This window comes from Nerophis lumbriciformis, linkage group LG38 (genome assembly GCF_033978685.3).
Source record: "Nerophis lumbriciformis linkage group LG38, RoL_Nlum_v2.1, whole genome shotgun sequence".
Lineage (NCBI taxonomy): Eukaryota > Metazoa > Chordata > Actinopteri > Syngnathiformes > Syngnathidae > Nerophis > Nerophis lumbriciformis.
The window spans coordinates 777,645-802,500 of NC_084585.2; the positions used below are offsets into that span (position 1 = coordinate 777,645).

The following is a 24,856-nucleotide window of genomic DNA, read 5'->3' on the forward strand; positions in this document are numbered from 1 at the left end:
GAATCAAAAGGACCTACTTATTTTTGCACTTGCATGGCCACGGAAAAATACTGACGACTTAGCGATTGAAGCACATTCGCATTACTACTTTGACAGTTGTGATTATTATTTTTTTGTATGACTTATCTTTACACTTGTGTGACAGTTAAAAATGTAAAAATGTGACATACAATGTTGCCTATACACTTAAGAAAGCAATTATGATGGACGATGTTTCACCCTGGAACAGATACACTACATTGCCAAAAGTATTTGGCCACCTGCCGTGACTCACATATGAACTTGAAGTGCCATCCCATTCCTAACCCATAGGGCTCAATATGACCTTTTGCAGCTATTACAGCTTCAACTCTTCCGGGAAGGCTGTCCACAAGGTTGCGGAGTGTGTTTATAGGAATTTTCCACCATTCTTCCAAAAGCTCATTGGTAAGGTCAGGACTCTGTGCAGGCCAGTCAAGTTCATTCACACCAGACTCTGTCATTCATCCATGTCTTTATGGACTTGGCTTTGTGCACTGGTCATGTTGGAAGAAGAAGGGGCCCGCTCCAAACTGTTCCCACCAGGGAGTATGGAATTGTCCAAAATGTTTTGGTATCCTGGAGCATTCAAAGTTCCTTTCACTGGAACTAAGGGGCCAAGCCCAACTCCTGAAAAACAACCCCATACCATCATTTTTTCGCTGATCCCTCTCTGTCAGTTTTTGTGGCTGAGTTGCTGTTGTTCCCAAACTCTTCCATTTTCTTATAATAAAGCCGACAGTTGACCTTGGAATATTTAGGAGGGAGGGAATTTCACAACTGGATTTGTTGCACAGGTGGCATCCTATGACAGTTCCACGCTGGAAATCACTGAGAGCGGCCCATTCTTTCACAAATGTTTGTAGAAACAGTCTCCATGCCGTAGTGCTTGATTGTATACACCTGTGGCTGGGCCAAGTGATTAGGACACCTGATTCTCATCATTTGGATGGGTAGTGTTGCGTTTTGGACCAGTTGTTCCTCCCAGGGAATTCAAGTCACAAGTCGCTCCCAAGCTCTTTACGACACTTAAAGCCGAGTAGAAAAACCACCAGAGACAGAATAGGTATTTTGTAATATATTTGCAAAGCTTTGCAGATATACATTGAGACCAGTCCAGCATAGAACATTCAATTGCGTCGCCAAGATGGTCTGCTCCCCCCGAAAAACCCTCTCCCCTCTTAAGTCTCTCTTCCTCCCACCCTGGCAGTCATGTCTCTCTAGCCAAAACAAATGCCCATTATCTCTCTTTCTAACATTCCTCATTCAAGGTTAAGCACACAGTTTTGCAGACAACCAAAAGACCACAATTGGAAGAAAAACACTAACTGTTTTGTAATATGATTATGAAATAAAAAGAAGTAACACTTAAATTCGGATATATGTAAATATCTGCCTCCGACAGTAGCCAAATACTTTTGGCCATATAGTGTAAGTCCTATTTACTTAATTTTCTATCAGGGAAAAACAATCCCTTTTAATCAAATCACACATTGTCCACACGCAGTTTCCCACCTAGGCCTTCAGTGATGTCCTACTTAGTCCGACTTTTAATAAATACCCCTCAAAATACCATCATTGATGTCACCACATGACCACGGCTGGAGAAATGCTATACAGAAACACATTTACGCACTACTGCATATTGAATCACCTCAACAGTGTACAAAACAGGCTATATTTTGGCACATTTAAAAATCAATGAAGTCGCATCAGCATTTAAAACATACCTTACGTGGTACTGTCAAAATCAAAATAATTGTAAAGAACATATTAAATGTGGGAAAAATGAATAAAATAAATATTTGAACTTTTTCTTTGCGTGTTAAAAAAGTGAGAACCGATGATTTCTCCGTTGGCCGGGTATGGCTCCGGTGCCGCTTCCTGCTTTTCGCAAATGACAACTTGTGATTGGCTTCTCACTTGGGAGTGACAAGTGAAAATCCAATCACAGTCACGTTTAGCGTCAGACTACCTAGATGGGCTACTGTCAACAACTCGTGATCTGATTGGCTATCGCAACTGTCTATCAACCGTCTATCCGGCAGAATTCATATATATATATATATATATAACATATATGTAATATTTACATATTATATATACAGCATATGATGTATACAGATATATTATATTGTTATATAATATATACAATTTATAACAATTACCATGTACAATATAACAGTATACGTGTATAAGCCCACCACTTCACAGAGGACAATGTAGTTGTACTAACACCAATAACGTGCCGCGTGTATCATATTGTGACTCACTCGATGGACACTTGTACATTTGGTCCAGCTTGCCTTGGATGTTTTTTTCCGCTTTATTTGGGTAAGCACTCCATTTATGTCAAAATAGCATGGCTCCAAATTCAGCATTTATAGCGTCAAAGTCACCTTCACCTCACTCTCTCGGCTTCCTACGTCTCATTCTTCCTTTGTGCTCGCTTCTAGAAGCATTTGTTCATTACACATTAGATTAGACATTAGAAAAATGTTAATGACCCACAAGAGAAAATGTTCCACACAGTAACTCAGTTACAAAGGATGGAAAGTGTAAGGATGGAAATGATAATGCAGGTATAAAGTAGACTAAAATGTACCGTAGTAGCAATATAAAATATAACATATGTAACAATTACATATTATACATACATCATATGATATATACTGATATATTATACTTTTATATAATATATACAATATATAACAATTACCATGTACAATATAACAGTATACGTGTATAAGCCCACCACTTCACAGAGGACAATGCAGTTGTACTAACACCAATAACGTGCCGCGTGTATCATATTGTGACTCACTCGATGGACACTTGTACGTTTGGTCCAGCTTGTCTGGGACGTTTTTTTCCGCTTTATTTGGGTAAGCACTCCATTTATGTCGAAATAGCATGGCTCCAAATTCAGCATTTATAGCGTCAAAGTCACCTTCACCTCACTCTCTCGGCTTCCTACGTCTCATTATTCCTTTGTGCTCGCTTCTAGAAGCAGTAGTTCATTACACATTAGATTAGACATTAGAAAAACTTGAATGATCCACAAGGGAAATTGTTCCACACAGTAGCTCAGTTACAAAGGATGGAAAGTGTAAGGATGGAAATGATAATGCAGGTATAAAGTAGACTAAAATGTACCGTAGTAGCAATATAAAATATAACATATGTAATAATTACATATTATGCATACATCATATGATATATACTGATATATTATACTTTTATATAATATATACAATATATAACAATTACCATGTACAATATAACAGTATACGTGTATAAGCCCACCACTTCACAGAGGACAATGTAGTTGTACTAACACCAATAACGTGCCGCGTGTATCATATTGTGACTCACTCGATGGACACTTGTACATTTGGTCCAGCTTGCCTTGGATGTTTTTTTCCGCTTTATTTGGGTAAGCACTCCATTTATGTCGAAATAGCATGGCTCCAAATTCAGCATTTATAGCGTCAAAGTCACCTTCACCTCACTCTCTCGGCTTCCTACGTCTCATTCTTCCTTTGTGCTCGCTTCTAGAAGCATTTGTTCATTACACATTAGATTAGACATTAGAAAAATGTTAATGACCCACAAGAGAAAATGTTCCACACAGTAACTCAGTTACAAAGGATGGAAAGTGTAAGGATGGAAATGATAATGCAGGTATAAAGTAGACTAAAATGTACCGTAGTAGCAATATAAAATATAACATATGTAACAATTACATATTATACATACATCATATGATATATACTGATATATTATACTTTTATATAATATATACAATATATAACAATTACCATGTACAATATAACAGTATACGTGTATAAGCCCACCACTTCACAGAGGACAATGTAGTTGTACTAACACCAATAACGTGCCGCGTGTATCATATTGTGACTCACTCGATGGACACTTGTACGTTTGGTCCAGCTTGCCTGGGACGTTTTTTTTCCGCTTTATTTGGGTAAGCACTCCATTTATGTCAACATCTTAAAACTCATTTGTATACTCTAGCCTTTAAATAGCCCCCCTGTTAGACCAGTTGATCTGCCGTTTCTTTTCTTTTCTCCTCTGCTCCCCTTTTCCTTGAGGGGGGGGGGGCACAGGTCCGGTGGCCATGGATGAAGTGCTGGCTGTCCAGAGTCGGGACCCGGGGTGGACCGCTCGCCTGTGCATCGGCTGGGAACATCTCTGCGCTGCTGACCCGTCTCCGCTCGGGATGGTGTCCTGCTGGCCCCACTATGGACTGGACTCTTACTATTATGTTGGATCCACTATGGACTGGACTCTCACAATATTATGTCAGACCCACTCGACATCCATTGCTTTCGGTCTCCCCTAGAGGGGGGGGGTTACCCACATATGCGGTCCTCTCCAAGGTTTCTCATAGTCATTCACATCGACGTCCCACTGGGGTGAGTTTTTCCTTGCCCGTATGTGGGCTTTGTACCGAGGATGTCGTTGTGGCTTGTGCAGCCCTTTGAGACACTTGTGATTTAGGGCTATATAAATAAAGATTGATTGATTGATTGATTGAACATAGCATGGCTCCAAATTCCACATTTATAGCGTCAAAGTCACCTTCACCTCACTCTCTCGGCTTCCTACGTCTCATTCTTCCTTTGTGCTCGCTTCTAGAAGCAGTTGTTCATTACACATTAGATCATACTTGCCACCCTTGAGACCTCCGATTTCGGGAGGTGGGGGGCGTGGTCGAGGGTGGGGCGGGGCGTGGTTAAGAGGGGAGGAGTATATTGACAGCTAGAATTCACCAAGTCAAGTATTTAATACATATATATATATATATATATATATATATATATATATATATATATATATATATATATATATATATATATATATACATCCTGAAAATATGCAAACAAAACTGTGTTTAGATAATTGATACTTCAAACTTGCATAAATAAATATTAAGGAATATAACATGGTTTCTGAGAGCTTCAAAATGTAATGAATAAAATGCTATAGTTGTTGATGAACAAGCAATTATTTTAATAATTAAATATGGTCATTTTAAATGAATTATTATGATAATTTAAAATTAATTTTTTATTTTTTATTTTAATGTATAATTCTATGGCTGGATGTAACAAGGAGTCAGAAAAAATACAAATAAAAATACAATTAATTTGGATGTTTTTAGCAAAATATAGTAAAAATGTATTTAGTTATTTTAAAAAAAAATTTATAAATATATTTATTTTTAGGTAAGATAAACATAATAATACAATTTGTCTCTAGTCTGGATGATTTAGTTCTTGTCACCCTGTTGTCCTCCCGTCGTGAAAAAAGGCTGTCCTCACTCAGGTCCTCATGGAGCTGGAGGGGGCGTGGCCTCCATCTCCGGCTGAAAATCGGGAGATTTTCGGGAGAATATTTGTCCCGGGAGGATTTCGGGAGAGGCGCTGAATTTCGGGAGTCTCCCGGAAAATTCGGGAGGGTTGGCAAGTATGCATTAGATTAGACATTAGAAAAACTTGAATGATCCACAAGGGAAATTGTTCCACACAGTAGCTCAGTTACTAAGGATGGAAAGTGTAAGGATGGAAAGGATAATGCAGGTGTAAAGTAGACTAAAATGTACCGTAGTAGCAATATAAAATATAACATATGTAATATTTACATTTTATATATACAGCATATGATATATACTGATATATTATATTATATTATATCCATCCATCCATCCATCCATCCATCTTCTTCCGCTTATCCGAGGTCGGGTCGCGGGGGCAGCAGCCTAAGCAGGGAAGCCCAGACTTCCCTCTCCCCAGCCACTTCGTCCAGCTCCTCCCGGGGGATCCCGAGGCGTTCCCAGGCCAGACGGGAGACATAGTCTTCCCAATTATATTATATTATTTTATATTTTTATATAATACATACAATATATAACAATTACCATGTACAATACGACAGTATATGTGTATAAGCCCACCACTTCACAGAGGACAATGTAGTTGTACTAACACCAATGACGTGCCGCGTGTATCATATTGTGACTCACTCGATGGACACTTGTACGTTTGGTCCAGCTTGACTGGGACGTTTTTTTTTTCGCTTTATTTGGGTAAGCACTCCATTCATGTCAAAATAGCATGGCTCCAAGTTCCACATTTATGGCATCAAAGTCACTTTCACCTCACTCTCTCGGCTTCCGTCTGCTCCAACCTCTCATTCTTCCTTTGTGCTCGCTTCGAGAAGCAGTACTTCATCCTCGGTATATTCAGCTTCAAAAAGTTTTGAATCCTCATTTGTCCAAAAATAGTCATCATCGTTGTCTGTTATGGATTCTGTCATGATTAGAAAACACGCAGGCCTTTGCTTCCAGAAGTAGAAACACACATTTGTTGCCAGATGTCGGACGTGTGCTGCTATGGAAACGGAAATCAATGCGCTGAAAATATAACAATTCCAAAAAAAAGTGCAGTTCCCCTTAAATACAAGTGTTAACTGAGGTGTTGAAAGCGAGCCACAGGTTGTCCAGCACACCACAGCAGAAAGGAGCCTTCCTCTCAACACGCCATACATATTCATGCGGCCAGCAATTATGTGGAAGTAATGAGATAACGTGTCATATATCTCATTTCAACGGGAGGTAGAAAGATGTCTCCCGGGGTCAGAGGGCAATCCCTGGTTACTGTGTCCCGGCCACCGTGCCAGGCAATTAAAGCCGCACAGAACGAGGGCCACGATGACCGATGAGAGCTTATTAAAAACCTTGAGGTGCTTTTGGGGAGGAGGAGGTGGAAATGTGGCTTGTTTGGAGAGAAGAGGAGGCGGGGGGGGGGATATTAGAAAAGCAACGTAAGCTCCTCTTTTGCGCGATTCCGCTGTGGAGTCAGCGGTCTTTTGCTCGGGCGAAGCAAAGCCTATTTTCAGGACTATTCTGGGAAAACAAGAAGCGTGGCGACAAAGTGTGGTCGAGGGGGCTGCTGCTCATTCCACCGCTTTTGGGGGCAAATTACTGACAAATATACCGTATTTTCCGCACTATTAGCCGCACCTAAAAACCACAAATTTACTCAAAAGCTGACAGTGCGGCTTATAACCCGGTGCGCTTTATATATGGATTAATATTAAGATTCATTTTCATAAAGTTTCGGTCTCGCAACTACGGTAAACAGCCGCCATCTTTGTTCCCCGTAGAAGAGGAAGTGCTTCTTCTTCTACGCAAGCAACCGCCAAGGTAAGCACCCGCCCCCATAGAACAGGAAGCGCTTCTTCTTCTACTGTAAGCAACCACCCGCCCGCGTAGAAGAAGAAAAAGCGCGCGGATATTACGTTTCATTTCCTTTGTGTGTTTACATCTGTAAAGACCACAAAATGGCTCCTACTAAGCGACAGGGATCCGGTTCATGAAAAGACGCAATCTCTCCATCCGCACACGGATTACTATTTCACAGCAACTGCCTAAAGACTTTCAAGAAAAGCTGGCTACTTTCCGTGCATATTGTAAAAACAAGATAGCTGAAAAAAAGATCCGGCCAGAGAACATTATCAACATGGACGAGGTTCCACTGACTTTTGATATTCCTGTGAACCGCACTGTGGATACAACGGGAGCACGTACGGTGAATATTCGCACCACAGGGAATGAGAAGTCATCCTTCACTGTGGTTCTAGCTTGCCATGCTAATGGCCAGAAACTTCCACCCATGGTGATATTCAAAAGGAAGACCTTGCCAAAAGAGACCTTTCCAGCCGGCGTCATCATAAAAGCTAACTCGAAGGGATGGATGAAGAAAAGATGAGCGAGTGGTTAAGGTAAGTTTAAGTTTACGCGAAGAGGCCGGGTGGCTTTTTTCACGCAGCTCCGTCCATGTTGATATACGACTCCATGCGCGCCCACATCACGCTGGTTTTTAATATATTATTAAAGTTTGACTGACCTATTTGACTGTTTTTTTGACATTCCTTTAGCGCAGTTAGATGCGGCTTACAACACGGGGCGGCTTATAGGTGGACAAAGTTTTGAAATATGCCGTTCATTGAAGGCGCGGCTTATAACCCAGGGCGCCTTATGGTGCGGAAAATACGGTACGTGCTTTGGGAGGGAGGTGAATTGAGCGCCCAATCCTTTTCAACCTAAATTCAATTGAATAGACTGCAAAGACAAGATACTTAACGTTCCAACTGGAAAACTTTGTTATTTTTTGCAAATATTAGCTCATTTGGAATTTGATGCGTGCAACATGTTTCAAAAAAGCCGGCACAAGTGGCAAAAAAGACTGAGAAAGTTGAGGAATGCTCATCAAACACTTATTTGGAACATCCCACAGGTGAACAGGCTAATTGGGAACAGGTGGGTGCTGTCGGAGGCAGATATTTACATATATCCGAATTTAAGTGTTGGAATAATTGTTTGTAAGTTATCACAAAAGAAACGTTGTATTATGAATGCTGTCTTTCAAGGCCTAACAAGAGGAAGAAGGCTCGTAAAACTCCACTGTGATTTCAACACGGACAGATGGCAGGATCTGCTCAACTTCCAGAGGAACTCTCTTTGAAGTGTTAAACGAACTCTCTCTGAAGTATTTCACAAACTCTCTTCCAACTGTTTGGTGACCGAGGTCAACGCTGTTTACGACCCGCTGCCCTCTTGAAGTCACTGTGGTCAGGAGACGGGAGGGGTTATCCATTGTCCTCCAACACCTGCCCCAGCTGGATCCAGGAAGAGCCCAAGCCCGAGAAATCTTCTTCTTGGACTTCAATGAGACCGAAAACAATGACTGTTTTACATACTTCCCATTCCTGCTGTGACATGTGTTGGTGCGTGAACATTGAACATCTGAATAAATGAGGAGACGAAAACCTTCTTCGTCAGAGCGTGGTGCAAGACTGTACAGAGAGTGCAGTGGCCATGTCTCTCCTCAATATTGAGTCCAAATTGAATTCTGTCTGTTTGATTCCTTCCTTGCCTTTTGTCTTGTTTAATAGATGTCCTCAGTGTTTGAACGTGACATTAAGTGTTACTTATTTTTATTTCATAATCATATTACAAAAACAGCTAGTGTTTTTCTTCCAAATGTGGTCTTTTGGTTGTCTGCAAAACTGTGTGCTTAACCTTGAAGTGAGGAATGTTAGAGAGAGAGATAATAAGCATTTGTTTTGGCTAGAGAGACATGACTGCCAGGGGGGGAGGACGAGAGACTTAAGAGGAGAGGGGGTTTGGTCGGGGGGGGCAGACCATTTTAGCGGCGCAATTGAATGTTCTATGCTGGACTGGTCTCAATGTATATATGCAAAGCTTTGCAAATATATTACAAAATACCTATTCTGTCTCTGGTGGTTTTTCAACTCAGCTTTAAGTGTCGTAAAGAGCTTGGGAGCGACTTGTGACTTGAATTCCCTGGGAGGAACAACTGGTCCAAAACGCAACAGTGCCATGATTGGGTATAAAAGCAGCTTCCATGAAATGCTCAGTCATTCACAAACAAGGATGGGGCGAGGGTCATTTGTCCACAAATGTGTGAGCAAATTGTCCAGCAATTTAAGAAAAACATTTCTTAACAAGCTATTGCAAGAAATTTAGGGATTTCACCGTCTACGGTCCGTAATATCATCAAAAGATTAAGAGAATCTGTAGAAATCACTGCACGTAACATTAAATGCCCGTGACCTTTGATCCCTCAGGCGGTAATGCATCAAAAAGCAACATCAGTGTGTAAAGGATATCACCACAGGGCTCAGGAACACTTCAGAAAAACCACTGTCAGCAACTACAGTTGGTCGCTACATCTGTAAGTGCAAGTTAAAACTCTACTATGCAAAGCGAAAGCCATTTATCAACAACACCCAGAAACGCCGCCGGCTTTGCTGTGCCCGAGCTCATCTAAGATGGACTGATACAAAGTGGAAAAGTGTTCTGTGGTCTGACGAGTCCACATTTCAAATTGTTTTTTGGAAACTGTGGACGTCGTGTCCTCCGGACCAAAGAGGAAAAGAACCATCCGGGTTGTTCTAGGCGCAAAGTGTAAAAGGCAGCATGTGTGATGGTATGGGGGTGTATTAGTGCCCAAGACATGGGTAACTTACACATCTGTGAAGGCACCATTAATGCTGAAAGGTACATACAGGTTTTGGAGCAACATATGTTATCTCCAGGCTTTCGGGGGCTACATACAATGATGTGGCCCCCTGGGCCTGGAGTTCAGAACCTGTGGTTTCCCAGGCTGAGGAAATGATCTCTTCATTTGAAAATGCTTGTGTTGCTATGGAAATAGCATGTCCTAGAACACGCACAAGCTTGGCTGTTGTCACGGCACAGACTCGTACCCGCATTCCTCCTGCAACTGTTTGTCAGAGTTCCTCCTTGGGCTGCTCGTCTGGACACGCCCCTGGGCGCGGCCTACCAACGCAGCAACAAAACTGCAAACAATTGTGCATCAGCACACCTGGACTTGACGAGAGGGAGCGGCATAAAAGCCAGCGGACCCAGGAGACCTTCGCCAGAACGTAGCCAATCTCCCCTGAGTAAGCATCACGTCTGGCACCCCTCCCTCGTTCCTTGCTCGCCTTCTTTGTGCTCTTCCTCGTTCCTTATTGATGTCCTTTGTGTCTTCCACAGTGTCTTCCCTGTTACCCGTGAACGTGTGTTGCCTCACGGCCGTCTCCCCGATCTTTGCTTGCCTCCCTCGATCCTCGACCATTGCCTGGACACAGACATCGCTGCCTCTCTCCTGCCCTCGACTGCTTGCCTCCCCGCTGACTGCCTCTTTGCCTTCCCCCTTGGATTTGGTGAAAGATTCACTCCACACGCACCGACAACACCCACTGGTAAATATCACATTGTTAATTCCACTCATCGTCCGTATTCATTCACTACTGGTAGCATACACATCCCACACATTCATCAAAGGTTTAAATAAACCTTCTAAACCGCAGTTCTGCCTTGGTGTCGCCTCCTTCCCTTTGACATTACATAACAGCTGTATCACGGAGTGTTGGTGACGAACCCCAAAATGCAGAGAAGGCAGGTTTGGTGCAGGAAAACATGATTTAATGTCCACAATAAAGAATAAACACAAACCAGGAACTCGGATCAGGCAAACTGGAAACAGGAACCAGAAAACAGAAAAACTGTAAATAGCTAACGGCTAACAGGATCTGGCTAACAGGGAAACACAAAACAAGGAGCTAGGAGACAGCAAACTGTAAATAGCTACAGGAACCAGCCAACAGGAACAGCCTACCGCAAATAACGACATCAACGAGTATTAGCACGACAGGTAGTGATGACAATACGTGCAGTGACGTACAGTCAGGAGAGGCAGGTGAGGCGGGGCCTCACGTGCCATCATGGAAAGAAAAAAAATGTAAAAAGAAAAATTGTTATATGTATCCAGTGATTATACTATAAAGTCATTTAACTTCACCAGTTTTAGATTATTTTTATTCAAAATCGCTGAATTTTCACATTTTCCGTTCAAATACTGAGAAGAGACTTGCGGTGAGTCACCAGCCAGTTGTGCCTCAACATGGATTGCGCAATGACTCGGCTAACTGCTGGCCTGCTGTGCAGTGAGACCGTATTGCTATATGAACTATATTATACATTTCCATAGTTTAGTTAGCTGAGGTATATAATGTACAGTGTATTTTGTCAACAACTGTATGTGTGTAACGTATTTCTTGTGCTGAGCAATCATCATACTTGCCAACCTTGAGACCTCCGATTGAGGTGGGGGGTGGGGTGGTGGGGGGCGTGGTGGGGCGGGGGCGTGGTTCGGGGCGGGGCTAAGAGGGGAGGAGTATATTTACAGTTAGAATTCACCAAGTCAAGTATTTCACATATATATATATATATATATATACATATATATATATATATATATATATATATATATATATATATATATATATATATATATATATATATATATATATATATATATATATATATAAGAAATACTTGACTTTCAGTGAATTCTAGCTGTATATATATTTATTTTATTATATATATATATATATATATATATATATATATATATATATATATATATATATATATATACATATATATATATATATATACATATATAAGAAATACTTGACTTTCAGTGAATTCTAGCTGTATATATATTTATTTTATTATATATATATATATATATATATATATATATATACATATATACATATATATATATATATATATATATATATATATATATATATATATATATATATATATATATATATATATATATATATATATATATAAATAAAAGAAATACTTGAATTTCAGTGTTCATTTATTTACACATATACACACACATAACACTCATCTACTCATTGTTGAGTTAAGGGTTGAATTGTCCATCCTTGTCCTATTCTCTGTCACTATTTTTCTAACCATGCTGAACACCCTTTCGCAGGTACCCAGAAAGGTTTCGAGTACCACCAAAAAAACTGAATCTCTGAAGACAGTATAAAAATCTGTGTTAAAGGTGTACAAATACTGTTTGTATAATAAGCATGTTATTTTTTTTACAAATGAGGGTTAAGAGTTCAGCACTAAAAAAAAAAGAAAAGAATGTGGCTTAAGTACAGTTTTTTAATTGAGCTGCTGCATTTTTTGGTTGGGTTGTTTATTTATTTTGAGTAACTTCTATACATTTCTAAAAGGGGAATAATGTAATAGAGTGATCTATGTTTGTCTGTTGCCATCTCCTGGTGAATGTTGGCTATAGCATACTGGGGTTACTTTTTGGTTGGCCAACGATTTATGTGGTGTTGCGCACCTGACGTCACTCAGGTCCACATGGAGCTGGAGGGGGCGTGGCTTCCAGCTCCGCCTGAATTTCGGGAGATTTTCGGGAGAAAATTTGTCCCGGGAGGTTTTCGGGAGAGGCGCTGAATTTCGGGAGTCTCCCGGAAAATCCGGGAGGGTTGGCAAGTATGGCAATCATAAAACGGCTGCGAAGACGCACTGGCTGAGGCTCGCAGTAATCCCGCCTCCTGGTGGTAGAGGGCGCTAGTGATCCCAGGGATCATTTTTGCGACAACTCGGCTGCAGAATAAGTGACAACAAGCAGCAGCAGTTAGCGATCGTTTATTTTTTCCTCTCGCCTGGACTTTTAACGTGGAGGATTACATATCTAAAATAAAACAGTTTTCTTAACTGGACTTTCAATCGAAGCAGGAGGTCATAATTAAACATACTTGCCAACCCTCACGAATTTTCCGGGAGACTCCCGAAATTCAGCGCCTCTCCCGAAAACCTCCCGGGACAAATATTCTCTCGAAAATCTCCCGATTTTTAGCCGGGGCTGGAGGCCACGCCCCCTCCAGCTCCATGCGGACCTGAGTGAGGACAGCCTTTTTTCATGACGGGAGGACAACAGGGTGACAAGAACTAAATCATCCAGACGAGATAAATTGTATTATTATGTTTATCTTACCTAAAAATAAATATATTTATTAATTTAAAAAAAATTAATAAATAAATAAATTGTTACTATATTTTGCTAAAAACATCAAAATTAATTGTATTTTTCTTTGTATTTTTTCCTGACTCCTTATTACATCCAGCCATAGAATTATACATTAAAATAAACATATTTAAAATAATTGATTTTAAATTATCATAATAATTCATTTAAAATGACCATATTTAATAATCAAAATAATTGCTTGTTTATCAACAACTTTAGCATTTTATTTATTACATTTTGAAGCATTTTGAAGCTCTCAGAAGCCAAGTTATGTTATATTCCTTAATATTTATTTATGCAAGTTTGAAGTATCAATTATCTAAACACAGTTTTGTTTGCATAATTTCAGGATGTAGATATCTATATATATATATATATATATATATATATATATATATATATATATATATGTATATACAGGGGCGCCACTAGGGATTTTGGGCCCCATGAAAATAATCTTTACAGGGCCCCCAACACATTTTTTGATGCTATTTTACATACAATTATGGGCCCCCCTCCATCATGGGCCCCTAGAATCCGTCTCCTTTACCCCCTCTTTTCGGCGCCCCTGTATATATATATGAAATACTTGACTTGGTGAATTCTAGCTGTCAATATACTCCTCCCCTCTTAACCGCGCCCCCAACCACGCCCGCCCCACCCCCGACCACGCCCCCACCCCCCCACCTCCCGAAATCGGAGGTCTCAAGGTTGGCATGTATGTAATTAAAGGAAGATCTCCATCGAGACGGAGAGACTTTTAAAACTGAAGAAAGATAAGGAAGACTTCTATAAACAAGTTATCGATGCTTTTGTTCAGAAGGAGTGGCGCATGGACTTCATTTATAAGCAGTGTTGGGTTAGTTACTGAAAAGCAGTAACTAGTTACAGTTACTAGTTACTTCATTTCAAAAGTAACTCAGTTACTAACTCAGTTACTTACACCAAAAAGTAATGCGTTACTGTGAAAAGTAACTATTTAGTTACTTCTTTTTCCCCCCTTTTTTTAAAGCTCCAATTAATGCCCTTTTAGCCTTCATTTCAGTACTGTTATTGCACTGGAGAATAATACAATGTGTTGATCAACTTGACATGCATTTGTATCACTCAACTCTGCTAAGCCATGTGCTCTACATACAACACACAAAGACAAAGATATGTTACAAAGGCCAATTTGTTTCTGGCCAGAACAAATTGACAAAACTATTTTAAATAGCTGCAACATAACGTACATAAGTAACAAACAGCATAATAACAACATAGATGTAAAGCAAGAAAGGCACACACTACATACACAAAGTCTAACCAGGCATTTTCTTCCTCAAGTAATTCTGATACAAAATCATGTCTGAAGCCCAGAACACTCTACACATTTCCCCAGTTTTAGTTTAGAGATAAGGAAAGATTGGCCTGGCCCACTAGCATCCCTCTTTATGTTTGTCAACTTTATAGTCTATACATTTAGAGTCATGTGATAATCAAACACTCTAGAAGTCTAGAATGAAAGAGTATATAAGAGAATTGACAGCAACGTTCCCTATTTGATTCTAATAATAAGAGAATGTTGTCTGTCTATCTGTGTTGGCCCTGTGATGAGGTGGGGACTTGTCCAGGGTGTCCCCTGCCTTCCGCCCGAATGCAGCTGAGATAGGCTCCAGCGACCCCGAAAGGGACAAGTGGTAGGAAATAGATGGATGGATGGAGATGTAAGTTGTTATTTAGTGAGGTTTGGGCCAGGTGTGCTGCTGGTGTAGCCACAGTGTGCACGTCTAAAGTTGCTCACATGGACTCCACTCAATGCTCAGGGACTTTTTGCATTTGCTCACACATGAACAATTAGAGGGAACATTGATTGACAGAGTGTGTACCTTCAGCGGTGAATGGTGGTGGTGGTGGAGGTGAAGTGGCATCAGAGTCTCTGTCTCTCTTTACTAGCTTCGTGGAAGCATGTTGCTATGTAGCTTGTTTCAGCAGATTTGAATTGCTGTTTTGGGCAGTAGATGGCATCTTTGATCCAAAGCACAATTTATATTTAACTAAAATGTTCTTTTCTTTGTGCTCGACAAAAGAAAAGTAGTGAAAATATCTCCATGTTAGCAAACTCGACTTCTGGCTCCGCCATGATCAGACACCCCCCCCCTCCTCGCTCCCCACACTCACACTCAGACACACCCACACAGAGCGCATGTCTCTCTCTCTTCTCCGGCTTGTGACACAAGAAGAATCAGAACGATGACACAGCAGCCCTCCAATAAAACACACTTTATACTACATAAAAAGTAACGTAAAATAACGCAGTAACGCATCATGTAGTAACGGTAACTGAGTTACTGAATATAAAAAAATAACGCGTTAGATTACTAGTTACCGCCGAAACTAACGCCGTTACAGTAACGCGTTACTTTGTAACGCGTTAGTCCCAACACTGTTTATAAGTAAAGGTAAGACCATAATAATGTTTTTTTTATTAAATGGGCTTTTTAGTGTGCTACAGTTTGTATGTGTAAAGTTAAAGTTAAGTTAAAGTACCAATGATTGTCACACACACACTAGGTGTGGTGAAATTTGTCCTCTGCATTTGACCCATTCCCTTGATCACCCCTTGGGAGGTGAGGGGAATAATTTTTGGGGATTTAACCCCCAATTCCAAGCCTTGATGCTGAGTGCCAAGCAGGGAAGAATGCTGGTATGAGCTTTTAAACATAACCCGTTAACTGCTGCCAATCAAATGGTGAATAAGATACTCTTTAGGGTTCATATGTTTGTAAATCTGACTGTGATGAAGTCAGTGCCTCACCAGCCATCAACCTCACCGCATATCACTGTCCAGCCCTGACTGGAGTACAAAGCAGGTTTAAATAGCAGCCGGCTGATTGACACCAGGTGTGGCCAGGTGCCGATCAGCCGCAGCTGAGGGGAAACAGCGCTCAGGGAGAAAAGCAGGAAGTAACCAAAATAAGAGGAAAGAAAGACAGAGGAAAAACCAAAACATAACTAAACTGTCAGTGACAAACCCGACAGGCTGCCTGGTTCATAAAGTTCAACACAAACATTGATTCCGTCTGATACAAGTCGGACTAACAAAGTCGCTTCCAGTCCACCGGAGCTCATTCACGTTAATTGCTGGCGTACATCATTGCCCAGAAAGAACCCGAGGACCTGCCGGTGGAGATAAGATGCCTCAAGGGCGACGTTCCTGACCGTCCATGTTTGCATCTGGTGCTATGCTGATCAGATTTTGCCCCAAACAGAGTGCGCCACTGCCGGCTAATCAGGAACCAGAGCTGGCCCCGGGAGGGCTGCGCTCATTCCAATAATGCCATTAGATGACCGTGCTCTGTTGCTGCCACACTTGCTTGCAGTCATCCGGGCTGCTGCCTGCGAGCGCACACGTGACGAAGACTTGATCACGGTGGCGCTGAACAGCATTAGAGGAATGATTACCGCTCCCCGAGAGCTGATAGACTGCAGCGGGCGACTCTAATCGACGGGCCTGCGAGCGACTCATCCAGATGAAGTGGATAAAGGCAGAGCGTCGTCGATGGGGATCGAGCTGGCGCCCTGTTGCGGCATGTAGCGACGCTGTCAACTTTAACCACCCGGCACATGTGTGAAAATTCCTCCGATTCTTTGCGCGGCCACTTGTTGCTAGGCAGAATTCATATGGCTCAGTGAGAACTGGCCCTCGTACTTGACAAATTTGGAAAATAATAGACATTTTTTAGCCCCAAGTGGAGGAGTTCAAGTACCTCAGAGTCTTGTTCACGAGTGAGGGAAGAGTGGATGGTGAGATCGACAGGCGGATCGGTGCGGCGTCTTCAGTAATGCGGACGCTGTATCGATCCGTTGTGGTGAAGAAGGAGCTGAGCCGGAAGGCAAAGCTCTCAATTTACCGGTCGATCTACGTTCCCATCCTCACCTATGGTCATGAGCTTTGGGTTATGACCGATAGGACAAGATCACGGGTACAAGCGGCCCAAATGAGTTTCCTCCGCCGGGTGGCGGGGCTCTCCCTTAGAGATAGGGTGAGAAGCTCTGTCATCCGGGGGGAGCTCAAAGTAAAGCCGCTGCTCCTCCACATGGAGAGGAGCCAGATGACGTGGCTCGGGCATCTGGTCAGGATGCCACCCAAACGCCTCCCTAGGGAGGTGTTTCTGGCACGTCCGACCGGTAGGAGGCCACGTCCTAACAGTTAGCATGCCTCAAGTACCAAATTGTATGACTCTGTGGTGTACGCCTGCAAAAATGTTTTTTTTTTAAAGCTAACATGTTAACGTGTGTCAAGTACCAAATTGTCTATCTCTGAGGTGTATGCCTACAAAATTAGTAAAACAAAGCTAAAATAGTAATGTTAGCATGCTAACAGTTAGCATTCGTCAAGTACTAAGTTATATGACTCTGAGGTGTATACCTGCTAAATTACCCCAAAAAAGCTAACATGCTAACAGGTAACATGTGTCAAGTACCAAACTGTCTAACTCTGAGGTGTATGCCTACAAAATTAGTAAAACAAAGCCAAAATAGTCATGTTATCATGCTAAAAGTTAGCATACGTCAAGCACTAAGTTATATGACTCTGAGGTGTATACCTGCAAAATTAGCTAAAAAAGCTAACATGCTACAGCTTAACATCTGTCAAGAACCAAACTGTCTAACTCTGAGGTGTATGCCTACAAAATTAGTAAAACAAAGCTAAAATAGTAATGTTAGCATGCTAACAGTTAGCATACATCAAGCACTAAGTTATATGACTATGAGGTGTATACCTGCCAAATTACCCCAAAAAAGCTAACATGCTAACAGGTAACATGTGTCAAGTACCAAATTGTCAAACTCTGAGGTGTATGCCTACAAAATTAGTAAAAACAAAGCTAAAATAGTAATGTTAGCATGCTAACAGTTAGCATACGTCAAATACTAAGTTATATGACTCTGAGGTGTATACCTGCCAAATTAGCTACAAAAGTTAACAGGCTAAAAGTTAGCATGCATCACGTACCAAATTGTCTAACTCTGAGGTGTATGCCTACAAAATTAGTAAAACAAAGCTAAAATAGTCATGTTATCATGCTAACAGTTAGCATATGTCAAGCACTAAGTTATATGACTCTGAGGTGTATACTTGCAAAATGAGCTAAAAAAAAAAGCTAACATGCTACAGCTTAACATCTGTCAAGAACCAAATTGTCTAACTCTGAGGTGTATGCCTACAAAATTAGTAAAACAAAGCTAAAATAGTAATGTTATCATGCTAACAGTTAGCATACGTCAAGCACTAAGTTATATGACTCTGAGGTGTATACCTGCCAAATTACCTAAAAAGGTTAACAGGCTAAAAGTTAGCATGCATCACGTACCAAATTGTCTAACTCTGAGGTGTATGCCTACAAAATTAGTAAAACAAAGCTAAAATAGTCATGTTAGCATGCTAGCAGTTGGCATACGTCAAGTACTAAGATATATGACTCTGAGGTGTGTACCTGCGAAATTAGCTAAAAAAGTTAACAGGCTAAAAGTTAGCATGCATCACGTACCAAATTGTCTAACTGAGGTGTATGGCTACAAAATTAGTAAAACAAAGCTAAAATAGTAATGGTATCATGCTAACAGTTAGCATATGTCAAGCACTAAGTTATATGACTCTGAGGTGTATACTTGCAAAATGAGCTAAAAAAAAAAGCTAACATGCTACAGCTTAACATCTGTCAAGAACCAAATTGTCTAACTCTGAGGTGTATGCCTACAAAATTAGTAAAACAAAGCTAAAATAGTAATGTTATCATGCTAACAGTTAGCATACGTCAAGCACTAAGTTATATGACTCTGAGGTGTATACCTGCAAAATTACCTAAAAGAAAGCTAACATGCTAGCAGTTAGCTTGCATCAGGTACCAAATTGTCTAACTCTGAGGTGCATGGCTACAAAATTAGTAAAACAAAGCTAAAATAGTAATGTTATCATGCTAACAGTTAGCATATGTCAAGCACTAAGTTATATGACTCTGAGGTGTATACCTGCAAAATTAGCTAAAAAAGTTAACAGGCTAAAAGTTAGCATGCATCACGTACCAAATTGTCTAACTGAGGTGTATGGCTACAAAATTAGTAAAACAAAGCTAAAATAGTAATGGTATCATGCTAACAGTTAGCATATGTCAAGCACTAAGTTTTATGACTCTGAGGTGTATACCTGCAAAATAAGCTAAAAAAGCTAACATGCTAAAGCTTAAAATCTGTCAAGAATCAAATTGTCTAACTCTGAGGTGTATGCCTACAAAATTAGTAAAACAAAGCTAAAATAGTAATGTTATCATGCTAACAGTTAACATACTTCAAGCACTAAGTTATATGACTCTGAGGTGTATACCTGCAAAATTGGCTAAAAAAGCTAACATGCTAAAGCTTAACATCTGTCAAGCACTAAATTGTCTAACTCTGAGGTGTATGCCTACAAAATTAGTAAAACAAAGCTAAAATAGTAATGTTAGCCTGCTAACAGTTAGCATACGTCAAGTACTAAGTTATATGACTCTGAGGTGTATACCTGCCAAATTACCTAAAAGAAAGCTAACATGCTAACAGTTAGCATACATCAGGTACCAAATTGTCTAACTCTGAGGTGCATACCTACAAAATTTGTAAAACAAAGCTAAAATAGTAATGTTATCATGCTAGCAGTTAGCATACGTCAAGTACTAAGTTATATGACGCTGAGGTGTATACCTGCCAAATTACCTAAAAAAGTTAACAGGTTCAAAGTTAGCATGCATCACGTTCCCAAATTGTCTATCTCTGAGGTGCATGCCTACAAAATTAGTAAAACAAAGCTAAAATAGTCATGTTAGCATGCTAACAGTTAGCATACGTCAAGGACTGAGGTGTATGCTTTGACAAGTATTTTATACAATTTGGAGATGTACAATGGAAGACCGGGCTTTCTGCTCCGCCGCTCCCAGTCTGTGGAACGCTCTCCCTGACCACCTGAGGGCACCACAGACTGTGGATGGTTTTAAAAAAGGCTTTAAAGCCCTTCTTTTTAAAAAAGCCTTTTCTTTTTTTTTTTTAGATATATGCATACTAGTTATAGCTATTTGGCTGTTCTAGTTTTTATTTGTATTAATTTCTTTATTATCTTTTTATTTATTATTTTTTTGTAATGCACTGTAGCACTTTGAGGTTGTTTACTCAATATAAAGTGCTTTTTCCAAATAAAATCTATTATCATTATTATTATTATGTACCTGTAAAAGTTTGAAGGTATGACCTTGTGTTGACATAATATACAAAATAAAGATGAGAGTAAAAATTCCGGATCTTTCTGAAAATGTGTCCCGACAACAAAGTAGAGCAGATGATCATATCTGCTGTTTTGCGAGGACACAGCAGAGCTCATAGATCAATAAAATCAGCCATGAGCAACAACAAGTGACTTACTTTGGCGTCTGCGTGTCGTCCAAGCGGTTTCCCAGCTGGAACTCGTGTGATTTGCTCCGGTGCAGAGCGGTAAAGCCCGGCAGAAGGTGGATCAGCTTGCGACTCGGCGGCGGCGGCGTTCCCGGGGCCTTCAGTTTGTTCCTTCGCCGCATAGGCGGCGTGCCAGGCGGGGTCATTGTGTTGAACACCAAAGGAGTCCGAGGAGGCGTGTGGCCAAAATGTCTCTGGCGAGGCGACGGGGGCAGCGAGCGCTGGCCAAAGTCCAAGGCGGGCAGGAGTCCCGTAGAAGGGCTGTCCACGGTCAGTCGGTCTGCGTACAAAGGGGGCGCCAGGGCCTGGGGGCTGTGGCACATGAGCTGGTTGTACTTGGACTGGACTTTGGGGCTTTGGGACAGCTGGAAGCGGATCCACTGGCTCGCCTCCGGCTGACACACGGGGGTGTTTTCCTTGCCTGACTCGGAGGTCGGCCACTGGATGGACCAGTCCTGCTTGGTCTGGCTCCCTGTGGACCACATGCAACATGTTCAGATGAGCTACTTGGAACCTAACTAACTCAAACCCAAACAAGATGGCAGTAGCTACAGCATGAGTGATCAGTGTCCGGCAGATTGTTTATTTGCATTCATCCAGGTCTTAATGTGTTCTCAGGGCAGTGAATGGATCACTAATAGACTGCTAAGGTTGTCTGACAAAAGGTTTCATCTCTCATCATTCGATCCTGCATAAAGATAGGACAGCACTAGTGTGAGGGGATGGTGCAGCATCTAAGCACTAGTCTGAGGGGACTAGTGCTAAGGCTATATAGAAACATTTTCTTAACACATATATCGAAATACTACAGTCATCAGTCCATGCTCAAAAACCAGATAGGACAGCTCTAGTCAGAGGGGATGGTGCAGGATCAAAAACTATCGGGATGGGTAAAATATACATGTAGAAATACTGCTTTAATCAGACCATGTTCAAAGACTAGATAGGACAGCCAGATCTAGTCTGAGGTGAAAAATAAATACATTAGTCTGAGGAGATGGTGCAGGATCAAAGACATTATAAGAAAGAAAGACAAAATACTATATACATCAGATAATGCTCAAAGACTAGACAGGACAGCTCTAATCTGAGGGGACGGTGCTGGATAGAAGACTTGATAGGGAAAATAAACATAATACTGATATAGAAATACCACCTTCATCACTTCATGCTAAAAGACTATATAGGACAGCTCTAATCTGAGGAGACGGTGCTGGATTGAAGACTTGATAGGGAAAATATACTTAATACTGCTATAGAAATGCCACCTTCATCAGTTCATGCTCAAAGACTAGATAGGACAACTCTACTCTGAGGGGACGGTGTTGGATTGAAGACTTGATAGGGAAAATATACTTACTACTGATACAGAAATGCCACATTCATCAATTCATGCTCAAAGACTAGATAGGACAGCTCTAATCTAAGGGGATGGTGCTGTATTGAAGATTTAAAAGGACAACTTTACTTAATACTGATACAGAAATACCACAGTCATCAGTCCATGCTCAAAAACTAGATAGGACAGCTCTAGTCTGAGGGGATGGTGCAGGATCAAAAACTATCTAGATGGGTAAAATATACTTGTAGAAATACTGCTTTAATCAGACCATGTTCAAAGACTAGATAGGACAGCCAGCTCTAATCTCAGGTGAAAAATAAATACATTAGTCTGAGGAGATGGTGCAGGATCAAAGACATTATAAGAAAGAAAGACGAAATACTATATACATCAGATAATGCTCAAAGACTAGACAGGACAGCTCTAATCTGAGGGGACGGTGCTGGATAGAAGACTTGATAGGGAAAATAAACATAATACTGATATAGAAATGCCACCTTCATCAGTTCATGCTCAAAGACTAGATAGGACAGCTCTACTCTGAGGGGACGGTGTTGGATTAAAGACTTGATAGGGAAAATATACTTAATACTGCTATAGAAATGCCACCTTCATCATGTCATGCTCAAAGACTAGATAGGACAGCTCTAATCTAAGGGGATGGTGCTGTATTGAAGATTTAAAAGGACAACTTTACTTACTACTGATATAGAAATACCACAGTCATCAGTCCATGCTCAAAAACCAGATAGGACAGCTCTAGTCAGAGGGGATGGTGCAGGATCAAAAACTATCGGGATGGGTAAAATATACTTGTAGAAATACTGCTTTAATCAGACCATGTTCAAAGACTAGATAGGACAGCCAGCTCTAATCTCAGGTGAAAAATAAATACATTAGTCTGAGGAGATGGTGCAGGATCAAAGACATTATAAGAAAGAAAGACAAAATACTATTTACACCAGATAATGCTCAAAGACTAGACAGGACAGCTCTAATCTGAGGGGACGGTGCTGGATTGAAGACTTGATAGGGAAAATATACTTAATATTGCTATAGAAATGCCGCCTTCATCACTTCATGCTCAAAGACTAGACAGGACAGCTCTAATCTTAGGGGACGGTGCTGGGTTGAAGAATTGATAGGGAAAATATACTTAATACTGCTATAGAAATGCCGCCTTCATCAGTTCATGCTCAAAGACTAGATAGGACAGCTCTAATCTAAGGGGATGGTGCTGTATTGAAGATTTAAAAGGACAACTTTACTTACTACTGATATAGAAATACCACAGTCATCAATCCATGCTCAAAAACTAGATAGGACAGCTCTAGTCTGAGGGGATGGTGCAGGATCAAAAACTATCTAGATGGGTAAAATATACTTGTAGAAATACTGCTTTAATCAGACCATGTTCAAAGACTAGATAGGACAGCCAGATCTAGTCTGAGGTGAAAAATAAATACAATAGTCTGAGGAGATGGTGCGGGATCAAGGACATTATAAGAAAGAAAGACGAAATACTAATTACATCAGATAATGCTCAAAGACTAGACAGGACAGCTCTAATCTGAGGGGACGGTGCTGGATAGAAGACTTGATAGGGAAAATAAACATAATACTGATATAGAAATACCACCTTCATCAGTTCATGCTAAAAGACTACATAGGACAGCTCTAATCTGAGGGGACGGTGCTGGATTGAAGATTTGATAAGGAAAATATACTTAATACTGCTATAGAAATGGCGCCTTCATCAGTTCATGCTCAAAGACTAGATAGGACAGCTCTACTCTGAGGGGACGGTGTTGGATTGAAGACTTGATAGGGAAAATATACTTACTACTGATACAGAAATGCCACCTCCATCAGTTCATGCTAAAAGACTACATAGGACAGCTCTAATCTGAGGGGACGGTGCTGGATTGAAGACTTGATAGGGAAAATATACTTAATACTGCTATAGAAATGCCACCTTCATCAGTTCATGCTCAAAGACTAGATAGGACAACTCTACTCTGAGGGGACGGTGTTGGATTGAAGACTTGATAGGGAAAATATACTTACTACTGATACAGAAATGCCACATTCATCAATTCATGCTCAAAGACTAGATAGGACAGCTCTAATCTAAGGGGATGGTGCTGTATTGAAGATTTAAAAGGACAACTTTACTTAATACTGATACAGAAATACCACAGTCATCAGTCCATGCTCAAAAACTAGATAGGACAGCTCTAGTCTGAGGGGATGGTGCAGGATCAAAAACTATCTAGATGGGTAAAATATACTTGTAGAAATACTGCTTTAATCAGACCATGTTCAAAGACTAGATAGGACAGCCAGCTCTAATCTCAGGTGAAAAATAAATACATTAGTCTGAGGAGATGGTGCAGGATCAAAGACATTATAAGAAAGAAAGACGAAATACTATATACATCAGATAATGCTCAAAGACTAGACAGGACAGCTCTAATCTGAGGGGACGGTGCTGGATTGAAGACTTGATAGGGAAAATAAACATAATACTGATATAGAAATGCCACCTTCATCA

At 40.7% G+C, this 24,856-nt stretch overlaps 1 protein-coding gene across 3 annotated transcripts in view; it reads right to left on the reverse strand.

The window, feature by feature from the left end:
• Positions 1-24,856, reverse strand: part of LOC133577244 (kinase suppressor of Ras 2-like) — a 303,350-nt gene that overhangs the window by 191,958 nt on the left and 86,536 nt on the right. For all 3 annotated transcript variants that reach the window (XM_061930914.2, XM_061930922.2, XM_061930905.2), the window contains one exon: positions 20,931-21,432. In XM_061930914.2, the coding sequence (XP_061786898.1) occupies positions 20,931-21,432 (502 nt within the window). The remainder of the gene's footprint in view (positions 1-20,930; positions 21,433-24,856) is intronic.